Genomic DNA, 18,138 nt, shown 5'->3' with positions numbered 1-18,138 from the left:
CAATGGTGAGCATTGAACAACTAATGTCATCTTACAAAATGAGACAACTTATTACAACGAGCACGGGTAAACTATGGACCACATATGGACCAACACAAACAAAACACGGCACGAACTTCATATATTAGTCTACACTTGACTCCCTCTCATGAAATAAATAAGTGAGTACAAGTACTCGTGAGCACTGCCTCAATTCGTTTTGTCAAAAGAAAACAATTGTCAAGATGAATGAATGATTAATTTGCAACACCTATGATGGAAGCCCGTGTATAGGAAAGTTCGAATGATTTGCAAACTCTGTGAGAGAGAGAGAGAACCGAAATAGTAGGGGGCCAAAGTGTGTTGTAACAAAAATGTAACTAGAGCGCTCGAACATTTGGTCTACACTACACTACACTACATCATGACCATTCATTGCTCTACACTACACTCGCTACATCATTAAAAAATAATAAAAAATGAAAACGCGAACTTTCCGTCTCACCTTGTTTTTTTTGTTCCCCCCGTTGAACCCAGGTTAAGTAGAGATCGAAGAGCAAGAGCAAGAGCCAACCCTATTTTGGAAGGCAGACTACCACTTCTTTCTTCCTCTTCCTCTCTCCCTGCAGATCTGATCCGGCATCAACATGGGCACCTACTTGAAGCAGTTCCAGAGCAAGGCCAGTCTGGCCTCTCAGTTCGCCTCCAAGCACGGTTCTGCCTTCTATAAGAATCTGCTGGAGAACAACAAGCAGTATATTGCCAAGGAGCCAACCGTGGAGAAGTGCCAGGAGCTCTCAAAGCAGCTCCTCTACACTCGTCTCGCCAGGTAACCTCCCGATTTGCCTGTTTTCCTTTTGTCGGCACACTCATCGTCTCGTGCTATGGCAAATTGGCATTAAGGTTGTCCGTCTCATGTCGCGTGCTTAACGAAGCAGAAAGTTGTAAATGCTTCGTTTTGTATCGACTGCTTTTGAACAAAATTAAGTTTGAAGACGATTTTGAAACCCCATTTGTCTCGCCTCTGTTGGCTCTTTGTTGTTGCTTCTGCTTAATAAATCACCGATGATCATCGATGTTGTCAATTGCTTCCACCTAATTCCACCGCTCCTACGCTTTTGGCTCACAGCAGTTTATATCGCAGGATTTCGTTGTGAATTCCGTCACCCGTTTTGGCTACGCTCATTTTAAAGTCTCTTTTATCAGAAAGAAACGGACGGCAAACAATTTATCCAACATGGATGGCCAACCAGCTAATGCAATACTTGTCCAAGTTTTGCAACTATGATGTACATGTCTAGACGAAGGGAGAAGGAGCACATCAGCTTTGCTAAGGGATTAGTTATGGAACTCCTCCCGAGAGAGAGAGAGAGAGAGAGAGAGAGAGAGAGAGAGAGAGACGTCTTCGAAAGGCCTCGTGGACATTTGGTCTCTTCTAAAAGTCTTTTCCTAAGCTGAAGTGAACAATGCAACGCTGATATTGTCTCCTTGGAAGAGATGCGCAAACTTCCAGGCAAGATCTATCTAAGAAATAATACGTACTTAACGGAATAAAACTTGGAAAGTACCCCTAATCCATGAACTCCAGTGCAATTAGACAAATCTGGAAGGAAACGCATCCCTTTTCAGGATATGCTGAGTCTGAGTTTCAACGCAATTGACACTGCCATGAATTCCTTAAAACTGGACCAGATTGTTGGCCATTTTAGTGGCAATAATATGGTTGCTTTAGATCAGGTTATTCTAGTGCAGGTTATGGCATGCTGAAGGATGTTCTCATACTGAAAAAATGAACTCTGGTTTGTCATTGGCTTATCTTCAGCGACTCCATTTGACTTAGCTTGTTTTTCTTCCTGCTTTTTCATGCCCAAGAATTTCTTGAAGCGCTTCTTAGGCTTGTGTCTCTCCTTGCAGTAGTGGCAAATTATCTTCTTCTGTCCTCATTGGTTTCTTGTTTTTCATGTGCTTCACAACAAAAAGAAGCTTCATGGTTCTTTGCATGGACCAAACTCTGCGTTGGAAGATATATGCATATACTCTGTGTGTGTGTGTGTGTTTGTAGAAAATTCAATTGACTTAAACACTAGTCAGCAACACTGCAATTGCATCATGTGCTTTGACATAAATTTAAACTCCTCAACTGCCGTTCCAAAGATCGTAGGTTGGATACATGATCAGACAGCTCAGTACTTGCTTTTGTACCTTAGCGAGAACAATTGTTGCTTCAGGATAGTCCTAGAGGCTTCAAAGGAGCTTGTCATCCCTTGGCTGTTCACATCAACACCCTTTTTCATTCTTTGCATCCCGCATAAAAAACAGTGCAAGATGATAGAAATACATAGTTGCCAAACAAGAACATGCGCCTACTAGCCTCGTTACATGCTAAGTTTATAAGAATAAGAAGAGTCGTGATGGCCTCATCCCGTGCCATCACCACTTAAAGTTATCTAGCATATGTGATTGTGGTGTTGGAAATGAAGGAAAGAATCTCTCTAACCTCACAACCTATGTGGAATAGTAACCACACACTCAATGATGCAGAGTCCAAACCACCCTTGAATACCTCACTCAAAAGATAGAGCATAAACAGCGTACGCGAGAGAGAGAACTCAGATAGTATTCCTCCACCAAATAGTGGGCAAGACAGTTCAAGGTGAGCACAAAAGGACCAGCAAGGGCTGGACTGCCAAAACTGAGAACTCTCCTAGACTTCTCCTGCTCTGTGCTGCCTCTTTTGGCTTCAGTGGCTGACGGAGAATTGAGGGGGGAAAGGGACCCTTTTATAGGGGGACCGGCAGGCCAACTCCTGGGTCGGCTGTTTGGGGGCTGGCCGACTGGGTAGTCGGCGCCTTTTCAGCCCCAACCCACCCCCCCTGGCAGCCCCTTATATAGGCTGCCAAGGGATTCACTAGGGCTGGTGTTCCTGCCCTTTGTGGCCTTCCTTGCAGCCCTCCATGCTGCTGTTCTGCTGCATATCTTGCCGCCCAATCACTCCCCATTATCCCTCCCCCTCATAGTCATATGCCCCCCCATGTCCTCCTCATATGGGGGCTCACGGGTGGGGGACATTGACTTCCAACATGTGCATAGGTAAGTTCATCACGTCTTGGTCCTCAGAATATTAACACATGATTCTTGACTCTTCACAAACCTTGAAAAACTACCACGATTCGTATGATCAAGGTAGATAACTCAACACCTCTTAGGTAGGATGACTTGGAGTTATTGCAATGCATCCTTGAGTGGGCCAACTAGGCACCCATGTGGGCAAGACCTTAGGACAGCCTACCACTCAGTAGAGGTTATTAAAAGGGTCCATGATCCTCTCATTCCTCCACCCCTAATTTCTTTAGGACAGCCTACCTCTCACTAGAGGTTATTAAAAGGGTTTTTTATCCCCTCATTTCTCCATCCTTGACAGGGTGTATTGATATGCAAAGGGATATACATATGCATATACACATCACTGTTTGTTGTGTTTTCAGAGGATAAGTTTGGGTATGTCCTTGGATTCATCTATATGTGTAGAGTGCTTTGCTTTCTGAATCCAAGGACATCTTTGATGGATTCATCTTTAGGGGTTTTATGCTTTCACTTCTAGCTGGATGATTCCTCACAAAGTTATGTACAAATCTTGCTATTCAGGTGAAGTGCATTTGATCAAGCAGGCTTGAGGCTGTCATAGTGGGAGCAATGGTTGGGAGCTTTTGCTTAGAGTCATGTAGAGTGATATGTTGTGCAAACTGTTGATTATTAGCATTCCCTTGATAGAGCAATGCTATGCATGGTGATGTGGAATTTTCCACATGCCTTTTTTTTTCAAAGAATCTTCATATTAATTAAGGGAATCCCTTCCTTTGACCTTTGCTGAATTGCATTTGGTCAAGCGTGCTAATGGTTGGCTGTCATCGTGGGAGCAATGGTTGGATGCTTTTGCTTGAATTACATGTTGTGTAAACTTTGGATATTTAGCGCTCCCTTGATAGAGGAATATTATAGGGGAGATTTGCATGGTGATTTGTGGGATTCTCCACACGTTTTTTGTTTTTTAAAGGAATTTGCACACCTTTTTTCGTGAATCCCTTCCTCCTCTCTGTCTCTTCGTTCATCCATGTGAAACAAAGTTCATGTTGTTTTGTTTTTGGTGATATGAAGAAAGGGAAATGAAGCAAACTATGATTGACATACGTGTGTTTTTTTGGTAAGGCGTGTGCTTCTTGCATTCTTTGTTTTTAGTTTTTGAAATGTGACATTGTTAGTGCCTGAAAAAATCAGAGGGTTTACATGGATTGATGCCATATACGTTTGGGAAGTTAGCCTTATATCTCTTTCAGGGTTGAGAGATTCTCAATTGATGAAAAATGTGTTTCTTGAGATTCGAAGGACTTTATATGATCAGCGTAAGCCATCATTATAGGTTCAATTACCCTTGGTTTGATAGGAACTTCGAGATTGTAACAACATTACAAAGGTTATGGCATGAATGGACACTCAAGAAATGACAGTTGAGCCATTTTATGTTTTTAGTTGACCCTTAGCCTTGGGGGACAAAATAGGGTCTCAAGATATCGATGTGTATAAAATCAAGGAATATTGACGTGCCCCTATTTGTTTCACAATGAGATGTTGCAACTTTTGAGGTGCTGCAATGTGCACTGATTTCATAGCATGCACTTCTCATGCATGTGAATATATTGCTTAAGTACATGTCATGGTATATATAATCAGAAGACATGCTGCGGTACGGAGCTGCTGCTGCTGTCTGCTCTGCCTCCTTCCTGCTAGCCCTATTGCCCCCTTCCCACCTCTCCTCGCTCCTACACCCGTTTCTTCGTGCTCAGCCCCTTTTCTTTTCTGTTCCTCTCTCTTCCCAACCTGCTTGGAGCTGGATCTCAGCCAATTTTCCAGCCTGTGCTGGCTTGTCTTTCGCCCTCGTCTTCCCACAAGTGGCTCTTACCCTCTTCCGCTCTGTGTACCCTTGGTCTTGCTGGCCCCAGCCCCTTGGAGTGTTTTCTGGCAGCCAGCCAAGGGCATTCGACTCCCTTTTTACGGATGCTGCCAGGCTCCAGCCCCCTTTTTTCACCTGTTTTAGGGCCTCTACCTTTGACTTTCACCATTCCGTTGTGCTGGCTCAACTTGCAAACCGATTTCGCAAACCAGCGGTCCAAATCCCGATTCCCCTCCCGTCCCTCTCCCCCAAAGCTGCTGTTTTCCTTTTCCCTTTTCGCTCTCTTGGTAGCAGGTGACAGTTTTGACAAAGGGGTAGTGATCTAGAAGGTCACCTTTTGGTCTGGCCAAGAGGGGCTCACATTGTAGCACCCTGAGTCATCCAGATCTCCCTCTCCTTAGAGGAGAAACAACAGTTGTAGAAAGCTATTCTCTCCCTTCAAGTTGAGTAGTGGTGGGGATGTGTGAGCATGATGTTGATATTGAGAAGGTGCATGTGGATGTGGATGCTAGTATGTACTTGGACACAATACTTGGTTGAGACTTTTTTGATGCTTCTAGTGATACATGTGTTGTGCTTAGATATGGTTATGGAGATGATGCAAATGATGCGGAGTTGGGAGACATGACCAATGCCTCATACAATTTTGTCATTAAACTTTGAGGAAGATATAGTGGACTCTATATGCATGTTGATAATATGGGTGATAATTATGATGTTGATGTGTCTATGGAGCCTAACACAATCGTGATTCCATGAAGATGCAAGATCTAGTCATTTTGAAATTGGGGATGATACTTGCCTTGGATCAGGGACTACATGTGTTATTGGGAATCGTAGTGGTAATTGGGGGATAAGTCGACTAAATCTAACAGAATTAGAGGGCATCTCTAATGCTTGTTTGATGATGACTATGAGAATTATCTGTTAGGGACAGATTTCCTGTTAAGACAGACCACCAAAGCCTTCAATACTTCTTGAAGCAACCCCTCTTGAGAGGCAGGCGTATGAGATGGTCCATCTTTCTACAGCCTTTTCATTTTCAAATCCAGTGCACCCCTGGAAAAAAAAATGTAATGGCTTTCTCGTAGGCCATTGCTACAGGAGGAGGAGGAGGTCCAATAATCCATGGCGGAGATTTGGTAGCAGACTGAGTTTCCTCACAGGCTGATTGGATTGGCTCGGTGCACAGCTCATATAGCATTAGCAAGCTTAAGTGTATTGTAAAGTCTATTGGTGGCTTGCAGACGATTACGAGAGTGCACGCCTTGACCTCCAGACCTCAAAGTTGTGCGGGGTGTTCTCTTCACTTCCAGGGTACGTTGGATCTAGCAAGAAGGGATGACCGGGCAGATTTTCAGTGACCAAATTTGCTCAGACCCCTGGGAGAATCTTGAGATGACATGTCCAATCTATCAATAGGTGTTTCAATCATAGTAGTCCCCTCAGGTTCTTGCAGCCCAGGGAATCAATTTGAGCACACTCCTTCGGTGGTCTCCCTGTGCATTAACAGGCAGGTGGATCCCTTGTTCACAGATGAGGAGCTCTTGGATGCCTCCCACTGTGGAAGTGGCTAGGCAAGGATGGCCTGATACCGTCCCTCTCCAGGTGCTTTTGGCAGTGCATAATCCCAGAGTCTTGGACAATTGGTCTAAATAGAGCCTCAGCTTTCCGGAGTTGGTATTGGATGGTTCTCTAAGACAAGGGTGCCCCTGAGGATCCTTTTTTTGTACCGCCCTCAAAACTTTCCGTGCCATGCACTATAGCTTAGAGCAAGGGTTTTCCCCAGCCAAAGAGACGGGGTGGCCCAAAGTTCGATGGGACCTTAGATATGCTTGAGTGGCAGAGGATCAGGGTAGGGCATGGTCTTGGTAAGGGTGGGTCCATTGATAGGCAGGACCGGTCACGATTGGCAGCGTTGGTTGTGGGAGAGGTACAATGGGATCCGGATGAGTGCTCTGGCCTTCCAGGGCAAGCCACTTGGAGAGGATTACAGAGGTGCCCCTTTTCTCAAATAGCTAATTTGTATGGTTAGTTTTTCTCAAGCATTAATAGAACGTTTTTTCTCTCTGGGCAAATGGAAGTAAATTAGCAACACCAGGAGCATAGAGTTACTAATGAATTTCTCCTTGTGAAGAGAATTTTAATGAATTTCCCTGTGGGACTTTTTAGTAGTCTACGGCTTGACACTAGGAGACCAGAGAGCTGCATCACAAGCTAAGAAGAATTTTTTATAATTCTCCAAAGAAAACCTCAATGGCAAAAGATTCAAGTGTAGCATTAATACAGTTTTAGACAAAACGCTTCGTCAGTTTGGACCATGCTTGTATGTTGTCAAAGTTAGTGTCAATAAATGAAATATAATCTACCAGCTTGACTAAAAATTTTCTTTCCTCTGCAGCATACCTGGACGGTACGAGGCATTTTGGAAGGAACTTGAGTACGTGAAGAACAAGATCAAGAACAGAAATGATCTTACGGTCGAGGAGGTTGGCGTTGCCTTCCTCTTCACTGCAGAATGCTATGCGTGGTTTTGTGTGGGAGAGATCATTGGGCGTGGCTTCACTTTGACAGGATATTATCCTTGATTAACACAGAGTACAAATGAGTTTCTGCTATCGTAAAGCCTTCACAGGAGGTTCTTCCAGGAGCAATGGGAATATTCATCCATTCATTTTTTCCCTGGGGTTATTTCTTAGCATGCACCTTTTCACGTTTGACAAAGATTTACCTTGTCAAACCTCATAAAAGAGGAAGTTTAAAGGTCTTCTTCATATACTCTATCATAAAAGTAACTGAGGCTCTAGAAGGTATGAGTTTGCCTGGTATGCTGGCCATTTCTCTCTTCAAAATTTTTGGCAACAACCATTTGTTGAATATGTACTACTGTCGTAGTAATACAAATGTATATGAAAATGCGAACAGTGATTTTGTGCATATCAAATGGTCAAAGGGATTTTCTGCATACAGTCTGCATTTTGTAAAATCGGTTTTGTCATAACCTTTTGCAAAATTGTGAACTTGCACAAGTTATACGTGAGTGCTGTCACATAGTATTTCCATCATGACTGTTACGTGAGTTGTTGGAGAAAGGCTGAGCACATGTAGTACACTGCGGCTATGCTTTTGGACAATGTCCTTGTCCTGGAGTCTGTCAAATTGAGAGAAACATCAGTATGCTTATGGCCAAACTGTTTTGAGGATCTATGTGCTGAGTAGTGAAAACTGCAGATCCACTATTAGGAGCATAAACCTGCTACTATTATTGCGATAATTATTTCTATCTTAATGGTGCGTTGCCCTATCAGCTAGATTTAGATGCTAAAATGAAATCGTTTAGACTTCACAAGCAGTTGTAGCTTGAATGAAGAGATTTTGGACTACTTTTTGTAGCCTTCTCCTTCAGTGCTAGCCTTCGTCATGGCTGAGTCTGCCCTTCACCTCCGCAGTGCCGACAGAAACTCAGTACGAAGACTTTGTATAAATGGATGCTCAAGTATGTGTGGGTGTGTGGATTTGTATGTGTGAGAGCATTTTTTTATACTATGGTCTACACCCACTGTTGGGCGCTAATGACGTCAGTGGGGATGTCATAGTGGCTAGTCCCTGCTATGCGTGATGGAGTTTATGGTTTTCAACCTTATGAGCAACTATCATGAGATTGAAACTGCAGTATGTTGTGTTTTTAGAGTATGAGTTTGGGAATGTTCCTGGATTCATCTAGGTATATACTATTATTTCATTATATAGACTGGTTTTGTTGTTAATGGCAGCAATTCATTTTATACTACACTGATGTTTCATTATATCGACTGGTTTTGTTGTTAATGGCAGCAGCAACTCATTTTTCTTATATCTCCAACATCATGTGAACAGCTACAATGCCAATCATACAAGATGTATTCACTTGTGTTGGCAGGAGATCTAGTTCCCCACCTCTCCTTTGAAGTCAGCTAATCATGTGTCCTAGTTAAGAAGGATTTATGGCCTTGCCTAGTGTCTTAATTGCATTTGTCTTATTGGCCATTCATAAGCAATGTTTCTCATAGCAGCTAGCATTTGCTATGCTTCTCGTGGTTAAGAAATGAGTATTAGTCCCTTGTGTTGACGAGTATTGAAAAAAAAGTGCTTTGCACGGGTAAAGATGCATGACCATCCTCAACAACTCCCCGTCTGAAGGTGGATATTTGATTCTTAAATTATCAATCAACTCACCTTGCATACTTTGGATTGGATTTTGAAATTTTGGCCAAGTCTTAACCCATGGCTTTTAGACCTTCCATCTCCTCCTTCCTTCCAAAGGTGACCTTCCGTCTCCTCTATTCTATTGACCTTCTATCTCCTCCATGTCCATAAAGAGGAAGGAAATATGTAGAAAGTAAAGTCCATCTAGATCAAAGATTGGTTGATTGAAAGATGACTGTGAAAAACGGTGTGTATGGTTGCATGGTGAATATGTCAAGATTGAACATATCATGTGTTATCGTGGATTGTGCGGTTGCTCTGTAGAAGAGGCATTTGGATGTGAAGCTAGTTGATGTAGCTATGGATATGTGATCTGGTAAGTTGTGACATACAAGAGTATCACCAACCCAAAAGAACTGACAGCAATGTCGGAGGTATGCTGCAGTAGAACTATAGTCTCTATCAAATGATGCGGGGTCGAAGAAGATTGCATAGTCAGTGTGGACAGATGGATCTGAAAGTTGAAAATTTGGGGCCAAAGGTGAAGCTATGATATTTTGCTATGCTGATGAAGAGGCCCATAAAATTGACAAGGTACAGCAACTAGTCAAACCTGTATGCTCAACTGTCATGAGTTGAAGGTCGTCTGATGGCTAAACATCCATTGGTATGGGATGTAGCATTTGTCATAAGCTCATCAAGAAGGAGCTAAAAGTATGAAGGGCTAGAAGCTTGAAATAAAACTGAGAATGCATAAGATATCCTTGAGGCATATGGGTTGTCGAATTCAGATGTCTGGATCGATCTGTAGTCTTGGATCCAATCACTAATCTGCATCGAGTATGGACTGTATACGACAGCCATAAGTGGATGTTAAAACACTGTGGTTCCCAAGGTTGCACTATGGCTAAACCTGATGATGTCTACTGCACTGATGCATAAATTTCCTCATGCTGAGGAATGATCTGCTGATCAAAAGAGGTGGTGATCACTAGATCCAAGGGTGGTGCAATGTAACATGATTGAGCCAATGCTGAGATGTCTTGAAGATTGATGTATTGATCTATATTGCTGATGGAAACTGTGTCGACGGTATGCTCTATGTCAGAGGTGAAAGCATGATTGATGGATGCTGGAATGGAATCACCTGAAGAGCTGACTGTGGCATATATCTCCACATGCTACTGGAGATGTGTGCCTCATACTGAGGACTTACCTGTTAAATAACTGCATGATCATTAGTGAACTCCTGAGGTGTATCTGTATCTAACATGACTGTAGATGGAGCTAGATCCATGCATGAATGTGATGGATGTACATCATTGGAATCAGACTGTGCTGATGTAGATGGGGCTGCCTCGTGCTGAGGGCTTACCATCAAACATGCATGATCAGAAAGTGTGGGCTAATCCATGCTATCATGTAGTAAATCTACGTCCAATCTCTCAAGACCAATGATGCTCAAATCTGCATCATAAACTGGTACATACCCTGTGGCAAGGAACGGTCGAAGTAGGTTCTCTTTCCACTCACGGATCTCATTTGGAGTTGTGATTGGTGTATCATGAACTGTTGATGTGGATAACTCCATGCTGGAGGTGATCTAGTGCTTTGTGCAAGAGGCTTACCCGTGTATCAAAGTCATGGTGGAAGAACTGCAATATGCCAAGGATCAAGCTTGTAGTAAAGTGATAACAACTGTGTATCGGGAGTAGCCAAGAGGTTGTACGAGGTTGATGGGTATGTGAATAGGAACCAATGCCGAGAAATAGTCAATAAATATGATTCTGCATGGGTGGCATTTGTGTGTGCAAATGTGCAACAATCTTAAATCCAAGGGGAGAACTCTGCTAAGTATTACACTCATGTGCCGAACTCTGTCATAGTGAAGTGCTGAACTATCGAATGCCAAGAGACTGAGGTGGTGTCAGATGTGTGAATGTGTATCTGAAGGGACTGATGTCGTTGGGAACTAATTGGGTAATATGGCAATGGCTTACGTGGCTTGTTGGAGTTGAATCTACTCTATGGCTGTGCTAGTCTACAGCTAGACTACACATTGAAGCACAAAATGGAGCAAATGAATTTTATCTGTATTCAATTTATGTGCTAGGTATGCTACATTAGATCAGGAGGTGGTTCCGATGAAGATGTAATGTTTTTGACCTATGCATGATTCAACATTCAGATCTGAGGTACTCAAGGCGTAGAGCATAATCTACCAATCATTTTTGCTTTTTGGATTACCTCCAAATTCCACTTGGACCAAAAGTTATGGCTCTGGGAAGAATGGTCAAATTTTGATCCCAAGAGTGCCCAAAAATGCATTGGTGATGTGGACAGCGTGTGCATGTGCTAGAGCACAGAATGCTAAGGTGGCACTGTGAGATAGATTGCCACGTCGGTAGGTGAGGTGGACAAATGAGGTGTCCATGTGGCATTGCCACATGTCAGACTGATGTGGTAGGAGGGAATGGACTAATGATGTGTCAGTCAATGCTGACGTGGCACATATGGGTAAGGTTGCCACGTGTCGGTCGGTGAACCAAGCTAGTGTGGATAACCCTATCTCCAAAGGTTGAACCACACCAGTGTGGGTAACCCTATCTCCAAAGGCTTGGTTTGAATTCTATGTGTTAATGGTATGCGGGGAGATGCGTTGGAATCTTAGTGATTCTCATGGAATCTAGAAAGCTTTCGTCTAGCCTCAGCATTCCCATCGAGGTCTGTTTCTCTCCAGTTTGAGGCAATTGGAGTTGTTGTATTTCGGTGGTGGACTGTGTAGCTTTTGGTGATCTATGGCGACGACGGGACTGGAGATGTTGTGGTTGTTAAGGTATGTGTCGACGGGTCGCTACTCATTAGGAAAAAAGGGAGCTCATTTTGGGTCCTTTTACGGTTTGGAAAAATAAGCTCTCAACCAATCAATAGAGGGCCAACGTAACGTTGGAAATTCATGAAAATAAGACAAAATAGAAAAAAGAAACAACAGTTTATGTAGGTACAAGCGTGCTACATTAATGCGGAGATTGGTTTTTTATTCTCACAAGATCTTTGGACACGAAGATAGAATCTAGTCTGACATTTTATCTGACAAGGGCCTTCCCGCTTCCACCTTCCTTTGAACTTTGAAATGTTGTGTTGCCTTTCCTTCGAAAGGTCTACCATTCTACACCACTGCCTCATTGTGCAGCAGCCTCTTCTTTTCCAAAACTTCTCCCTTGATCTTGTTTGGCGTAGAGTAAGATGTTTCTTGTCAACTGTCTGTCTGCCCACTTTCTCTTTCTTAAAACTTCAATTTGTTATCTTGTTTACATTACTTTGCTGCTGTTACAGATTCACAAGGTCTCCATGGTGAATAAAAACCATGGCCGTTCTTGTGGAAGACGCTCTGTGGATGATAATGCTATATGAAGGCAGAATTATACCACACATCCTTACCTCGTCGACCTGCTTCTTCTATTTCTTCGGTAGAGAATTCAAGTATAGTCAAAACGGAAGGAACTTGGGAAAGGTTTAGTGTTTCGAAAGGAGCATGGGTGCTCATGCAACCTAGCAAAAGAAAAAGATCCCATACAAAAAACATTTTCTTGGCGTCATGGAAGGGAAGAGTACGAGATTTTAAAATCACCAGAGGGAAGATATCACTAAAAGAAGTTTTGATTCAGCATGTATACATGCATAAAGAACTTGTCTTGTGAGACTATCCAAATGATCTTCCGCAACACAGGCCTAATTGTATATTTTTATATTGTGGTTTTTTTCTTTACGAGGTGTATGGATTTTTAAGATGAAGCTTTCTTTCTTTGCTTATTGACATTCTTGTGTTGTTTTATTTCAGATTTATACCCTTCATCGTATGAGACATGGCAAAACATTGATTGTATTCTGGGATTTATAGATGTTTTGCATGGATCGATAGGAGAACAACAATACCAAGGTCGATGTGCAACAGAGCTAGCTCAATCGGGTATATTTTTTACTGATCATTTTTATCAGTTGCTAGACAATGCTAACACACATGGTGTGTTAAGGAAACAAGACCTTCCGGCATGGAATTCAGTGGATTGGCCTCACCCACATTTTAGTGTTACAGAGGCATATAGGGCCAAGCTTTTCAAAGAAGTACAGAAAGCTCTGAGGCCCAATATTGCCACAAGGATAATAAAAATTTCTTTATGCATGCCTCTCACAGTTTTTGTCGACTTGTTTAATACCTTTCCAGTGAAGGTTTCAAAAACAATGTTCACAGTTAAAGCAACAAGTTCGGTATGCATGCCACAATTTTTGGATAAAGGTTGGGATAAGAAGACATCTAGTTCAGTGTTTTGTGAGGTTGTCCAACCTTCTATGCAACTGAAGTACATGGTTGCATCATAAAATTTTATTTTTTCTTTTTATTATAAGCGCAGTCGAATGCTAGGCACAAAACTAGTCCCAGTGGATCAAGATGAAGATTCTTTTAGTGCAGAAAATAAACTTCTTGATATTGATGTTGTTGAGAATGGTGATGTGCTAGTCAATATCTCATTCAGAGAATGTTGCTCCCTAGCTCAATTGCACAATGACATTCTGTTTGAGATAGAAGGTTCAATTTCAAAGGACTTTTTATTTATCTACAACAATAAAAAGGTACACCATCTGATTTATCCTAGTCTCAGTAAGCACTGCTATTAGTTTACTTTACCCTATTGATTCATATTGCTTTTTTGCAGGTGCTCAAAAGAAGAGAGAGTTCAATAAAATACAAAGACATCGAAAATTTGAAAATTGAGATAACACAGACTCCATAAACAAAGGTATTGTATTCAATAAAGTAAAATTTTGTACAGAAGTGTTTAATTGTACGTTTAATTGTACCATTAGAACAGATTCTTAACAACCATTTTCTATTTATCTACAGCTTGATCCAGAGGCTACTCTACATGGTCCAAGCTCTCCGTATCATCATTTTTTGGAGAATCTATTTTCTGCTGCTCCATCCTGTCCTGTACAGTATCTTGGTGCTGCTCCATTGTCTCCTCTACTGCCCCTGGAGCATCTGTTTGCTGCTGCTCCATCTTCTGCTCAACAACATCAGCAGCAGGTCCTTGTTCCTGTGGCTTCTCCTCATCAACACTAGGTCCTTGTTCCTGTGGCACCACATCAGCTTCATCTGTGTCATCAAGGTGTATGACACCTTCTCGGACTTTAGAGCTCTCACCCAACTCGACAGTAGCTGGTACAATATGTTTGGGGGAGGCATAGCTCAAAAACTTCCAAATTATATCAACTCTGAAATTATATACATAGTTTGAGCTGAAGCTATCTTCTTTCATCTGCAATGGCATATGATGATTTAGAACACTTTGTACCACTATCAATTATCTTGAAGCTAAATGAAAATTATTTTTTCTTACAAGGTCTGGCTGTTCTATCTCAAAATAGCTTGAAATTAGATATTTGGCACTGATCAGCACTCTCCATCCGCAACTACTTGAATCATCTTGGTGTGGTGTCTGTACAGTTGGAAAGATATGTTAGAAACTATTAACATCTGAACAAAACAAAATTTTTCAATAAGTTCAAAGGCATAGCATGAAATAGACATTAGTAGAGGGAACAACTTTTTACCTCTAGATTTATTGGCTCTATTGAATCTAAAAGAGAGACATTAGGAGGACAGTGATCCAATGCATCTAGAAGCCTTCTAATACAACTACAATACATATAATTTAGTTAGTATGAAATAAAAATAATGAAGTTTGAAGTTAAAAAAAGCACACACACCACTTACAATTTCAGCTCTCTGTGTGTGTTTTTAAGAGAGTTGAATATAAAGCATTGCTTCTGCTAGATGTCGATAGAAACAAAACTCCAGTGGTCACTACGTAAGGAAAAAAGCATTAAGAAATCAAAGGCTATAAGAGTTCTCAATCTTAAAGAAGAATCCCAAAAGAAGCAGTCACCCACATACCTGTTATGGTATAGAAGTAGCAAAACATCGATAACTTCAAAATTGCAGTGTCTGAACCAGTTGGAAATACTGATGGGAGTTTCCTTTGCATCTCTTAACTTGGAAGAAATGGCAGGATCAATAATATGAACTATATGCTGTACAACGTGGTGAAGCCAACTTCTCATCATGCTGCATGGGACCAAAAAATAATTAGGGTAGGGTATAAAGGAGGTACAAGGAGGATTGTTTTACAAACAAATGTAAAATAATAGACACTTACTAGAGCATTGCAAGAATGATAGTATCTGAGCAATACTCATTCTTATGAGCCAATGCTGCCAAGCATGGTTTTGTCAAGTCAAAATCATTCACTGAAGTTTCATCCTCAATATGGACAACTATATTAGGGCCCAGCTCCTGCAACCTTCTTTGTATCTGTAGCTCCCTCTTTCCAGTCTCCACATCTATAACAGATTTTGATTCTTTTATTTGCTGCTTCAGTGACTCCTCATAAGCAGCCTTCCCTCTGGTGTTCTTTGAGTGGGTTACATCAACAACCTTAACCTCATCTACCTTCGACTTCCTTGCAGGTGGAATTAATAATATGTCTCTCATCTTTATGTCCTGCCATTCCACAGGATGAACAAGCTTGTCATACCTCCATCTCACTCTGGACAAAGTGTTGAAGTCTTTGGCCATCAGAGTCACCCTGTGAGCATGGGCTGCTACCAACATTGCATCTTCAAAATATTTTTCCAAGTAATCCTCTACCATTTCCTGTACGGAAAGAATGGCAGTCCTGTTCCACCTGAACCCAAGGTGCCAACTATCACATATGTCTTTCACCAGTCTTTGAAAAGGTGCCTTGGGGATTGCAAAGCCTATAGCTTTCTGTTGCTTCCTGATCTCCCTTAGCACACCTGCACCATGTTTCAATCTCTTGGCCTTTTGATGGAGCAGGTTCATTGGCTTACCCTTCCTGCCATGTGCACCTCTTCCCTTTGGAGGCACACTAAATTTCTTGGTACCTGCCCCAGCTGCTGTTGCTGGCAAGCCCTAGCCCTTTGCCAGCTTTCCTTGCAGTTGACTTGGTTCTTGCCATCACTCTGACAAACTGCATACAAAGCAATGGAAAGAGATTACAGCCATGGAGAACATGGTATGACACAAAAAGACAATGACAGGGGTGGATGAAGCAACATTGACAATTTTGCAATAAAACGCGATATGGACAGTTTGAAATTCCTAACAGCTCGAAATCGCGTTTTCCTGCAAATACCTGAAGTGACATGCTGGTGCATTCCTACAGTGATTTCTCTATCTTTACAACTAAATACAATATGAATTGAGTCTATGCAAGGAGAGTACAGCCATGGACAACTATGAAAGTCACAAAACCAGAATAACAGGGCTAGATGAAGCAACAGTTCAATATTTGCAACAAAACGCGATTTCGACTATTTGAAATTCCTAAAGCCTTCTCCTCACATTTTCCTGCAAATTTTATGAGGCAGCATGCTGGAATATGCCTTCAGTCATTTCAAGGTGTTTGCATGTCCATGTAGGATGGATTGAGTCTATGGAAGGCAAGAAGTGTGCACAGACTGAAAGAAGAACCCATAAGTACAGTTTTACCCTCACATGCAATTATCACACTTGAAGATCTACATTCCTACAGTGATTTCTCTGTCTTCTTTACAACTAAATAAAATATGGATTGAGTCTATGCAAGGAGAGTATAGCCATGACACAAAACCACAATGACAGGGGTGGATGAAGCAACATTTGCAACAAAACGCGATTTCGGCTGTTTGAAATTCCTAAAGCCTTCTCCTCGCATTTTCCTGCAAATTCATGAGGCAGCATGCTGGAACATGCCTTCAGTCATTTCATGTGTTTGCATGTCCACGCAGGATGGATTGTTTCTATGGAAGGCAAGAAGATTGCAGAGACTGAGGAAAGAACCCATAAATACTGACCTAAAAGCTATCTGTGGGTGTGCTGTGCTACTGATGAGTACCCTATGCTGGGAATGAACTTGTGCTGCTGGTCAGGATGCTGATGTTGCAGAGTAGGGAGGTAGGGAGGCAAGAGAGCTGAGACTGGAGGGCCGAGACAGGATAGATTAAACAGGAGGGAAAAGATTAGTGCAAAATACAAAGAAGGCAGCTACTAAATCCCACACGTGTGGAATGGAGTCGTTTTTCACACGTGTGGATGGACCCAGATCTCTTGGAGTTTGAAACTTGGCACATGTGAAAGGGACACTTTTTACCTTGGAACTTGTGCCATTCATGATTTCATAATCAGTTCCATAACCACTCTTCCCTCCCCTACCTCCCAATCTTTCATCCTTGCCAGCACCCTCCCATCATCCTTTTCCTTCCCTCTCGGATCCCTTCCTACCCACCACACTCCATGCAAGGAGAGTCTAGCCATGGACAACTTAGAAAGACACAAAACTAGAATAACAGGGGTGGATGAAGCAATAGTTCAATATTTGCAACAAAACGCGATTTTGGCTATTTGAAATTCCTAAAGCCTTCTCCTCGCATTTTCCTACAAATTCATGAGGCAGCATGCTAGAACATGCCTTCAGTCATTTCAATGTGTTTGCAAGTTCATGCAGGATGGATTGAGTCTATGAAAGCAAGAAAAGTGCACAGACTGAAGGAGGAACCCATAGGTAAAGTTTTATCCTTAAATGCAATTGTCACACATTAAGATATGCAAACATTGCTAAATCTATAGAGATGATCAATCTCTCACTCAACCAGCCCAATTCAAAAGTCTTCCTGCTTGTGGTTGCAGTGGAAAAACATTAGAAATGCCTATAATCTTTATCCTAATATCCAAGGTACATCACATCCTATAGCCATGTGTGTTATACTATTAAACAAGAAGATCAGGATATAAAGAGTCCTACAAACCTGGAAGCTATATGTGGGTATGCTGTGCTGCTGATGAGTACCCTGTGCTGGGGATGAACCTGTGCTGCTGGTCAGGGTGCTGATGGTGCAGAGTACGGAGGTAGGGAGGCAAGAGAGCTGAGATGGGAGGGCCGACATAGGAGAGATTATATAGGAGG

At 42.0% G+C, this 18,138-nt stretch overlaps 1 protein-coding gene across 1 annotated transcript; it reads left to right on the top strand.

Annotated features, from left to right (window-relative positions):
- Positions 1-525: 525 nt before the first annotated feature.
- LOC147888246 (uncharacterized) lies at positions 526-7,892 on the top strand. Its single transcript, XM_087393413.1, has 2 exons — positions 526-808; positions 7,329-7,892. The coding sequence occupies exons 1-2, from the start codon at positions 627-629 to the stop codon at positions 7,513-7,515; spliced, it is 369 nt and encodes a 122-aa protein (XP_087249539.1). The 5' UTR covers positions 526-626; the 3' UTR covers positions 7,516-7,892.
- The last annotated feature ends 10,246 nt before the right edge of the window (positions 7,893-18,138 follow it).

This window comes from Dipteris shenzhenensis, chromosome 22, assembly GCF_047967505.1.
Source record: "Dipteris shenzhenensis isolate YYH24624 ecotype China chromosome 22, Dip_SZ_1.0, whole genome shotgun sequence".
Taxonomy (NCBI): domain Eukaryota; kingdom Viridiplantae; phylum Streptophyta; class Polypodiopsida; order Gleicheniales; family Dipteridaceae; genus Dipteris; species Dipteris shenzhenensis.
This window is presented reverse-complemented; position numbering and strand designations above follow the sequence as displayed.

Coding starts and splice junctions, on each gene's coding strand:
- LOC147888246 (XM_087393413.1), top strand. CDS start 627: ATGGGCACCTACTTGAAGCAGTTCCAGAGCAAGGCCAGTCTGGCCTCT. Junction 809..7,328: donor CTCTACACTCGTCTCGCCAG/GTAACCTCCCGA, acceptor TTTCCTCTGCAG/CATACCTGGACGGTACGAGG.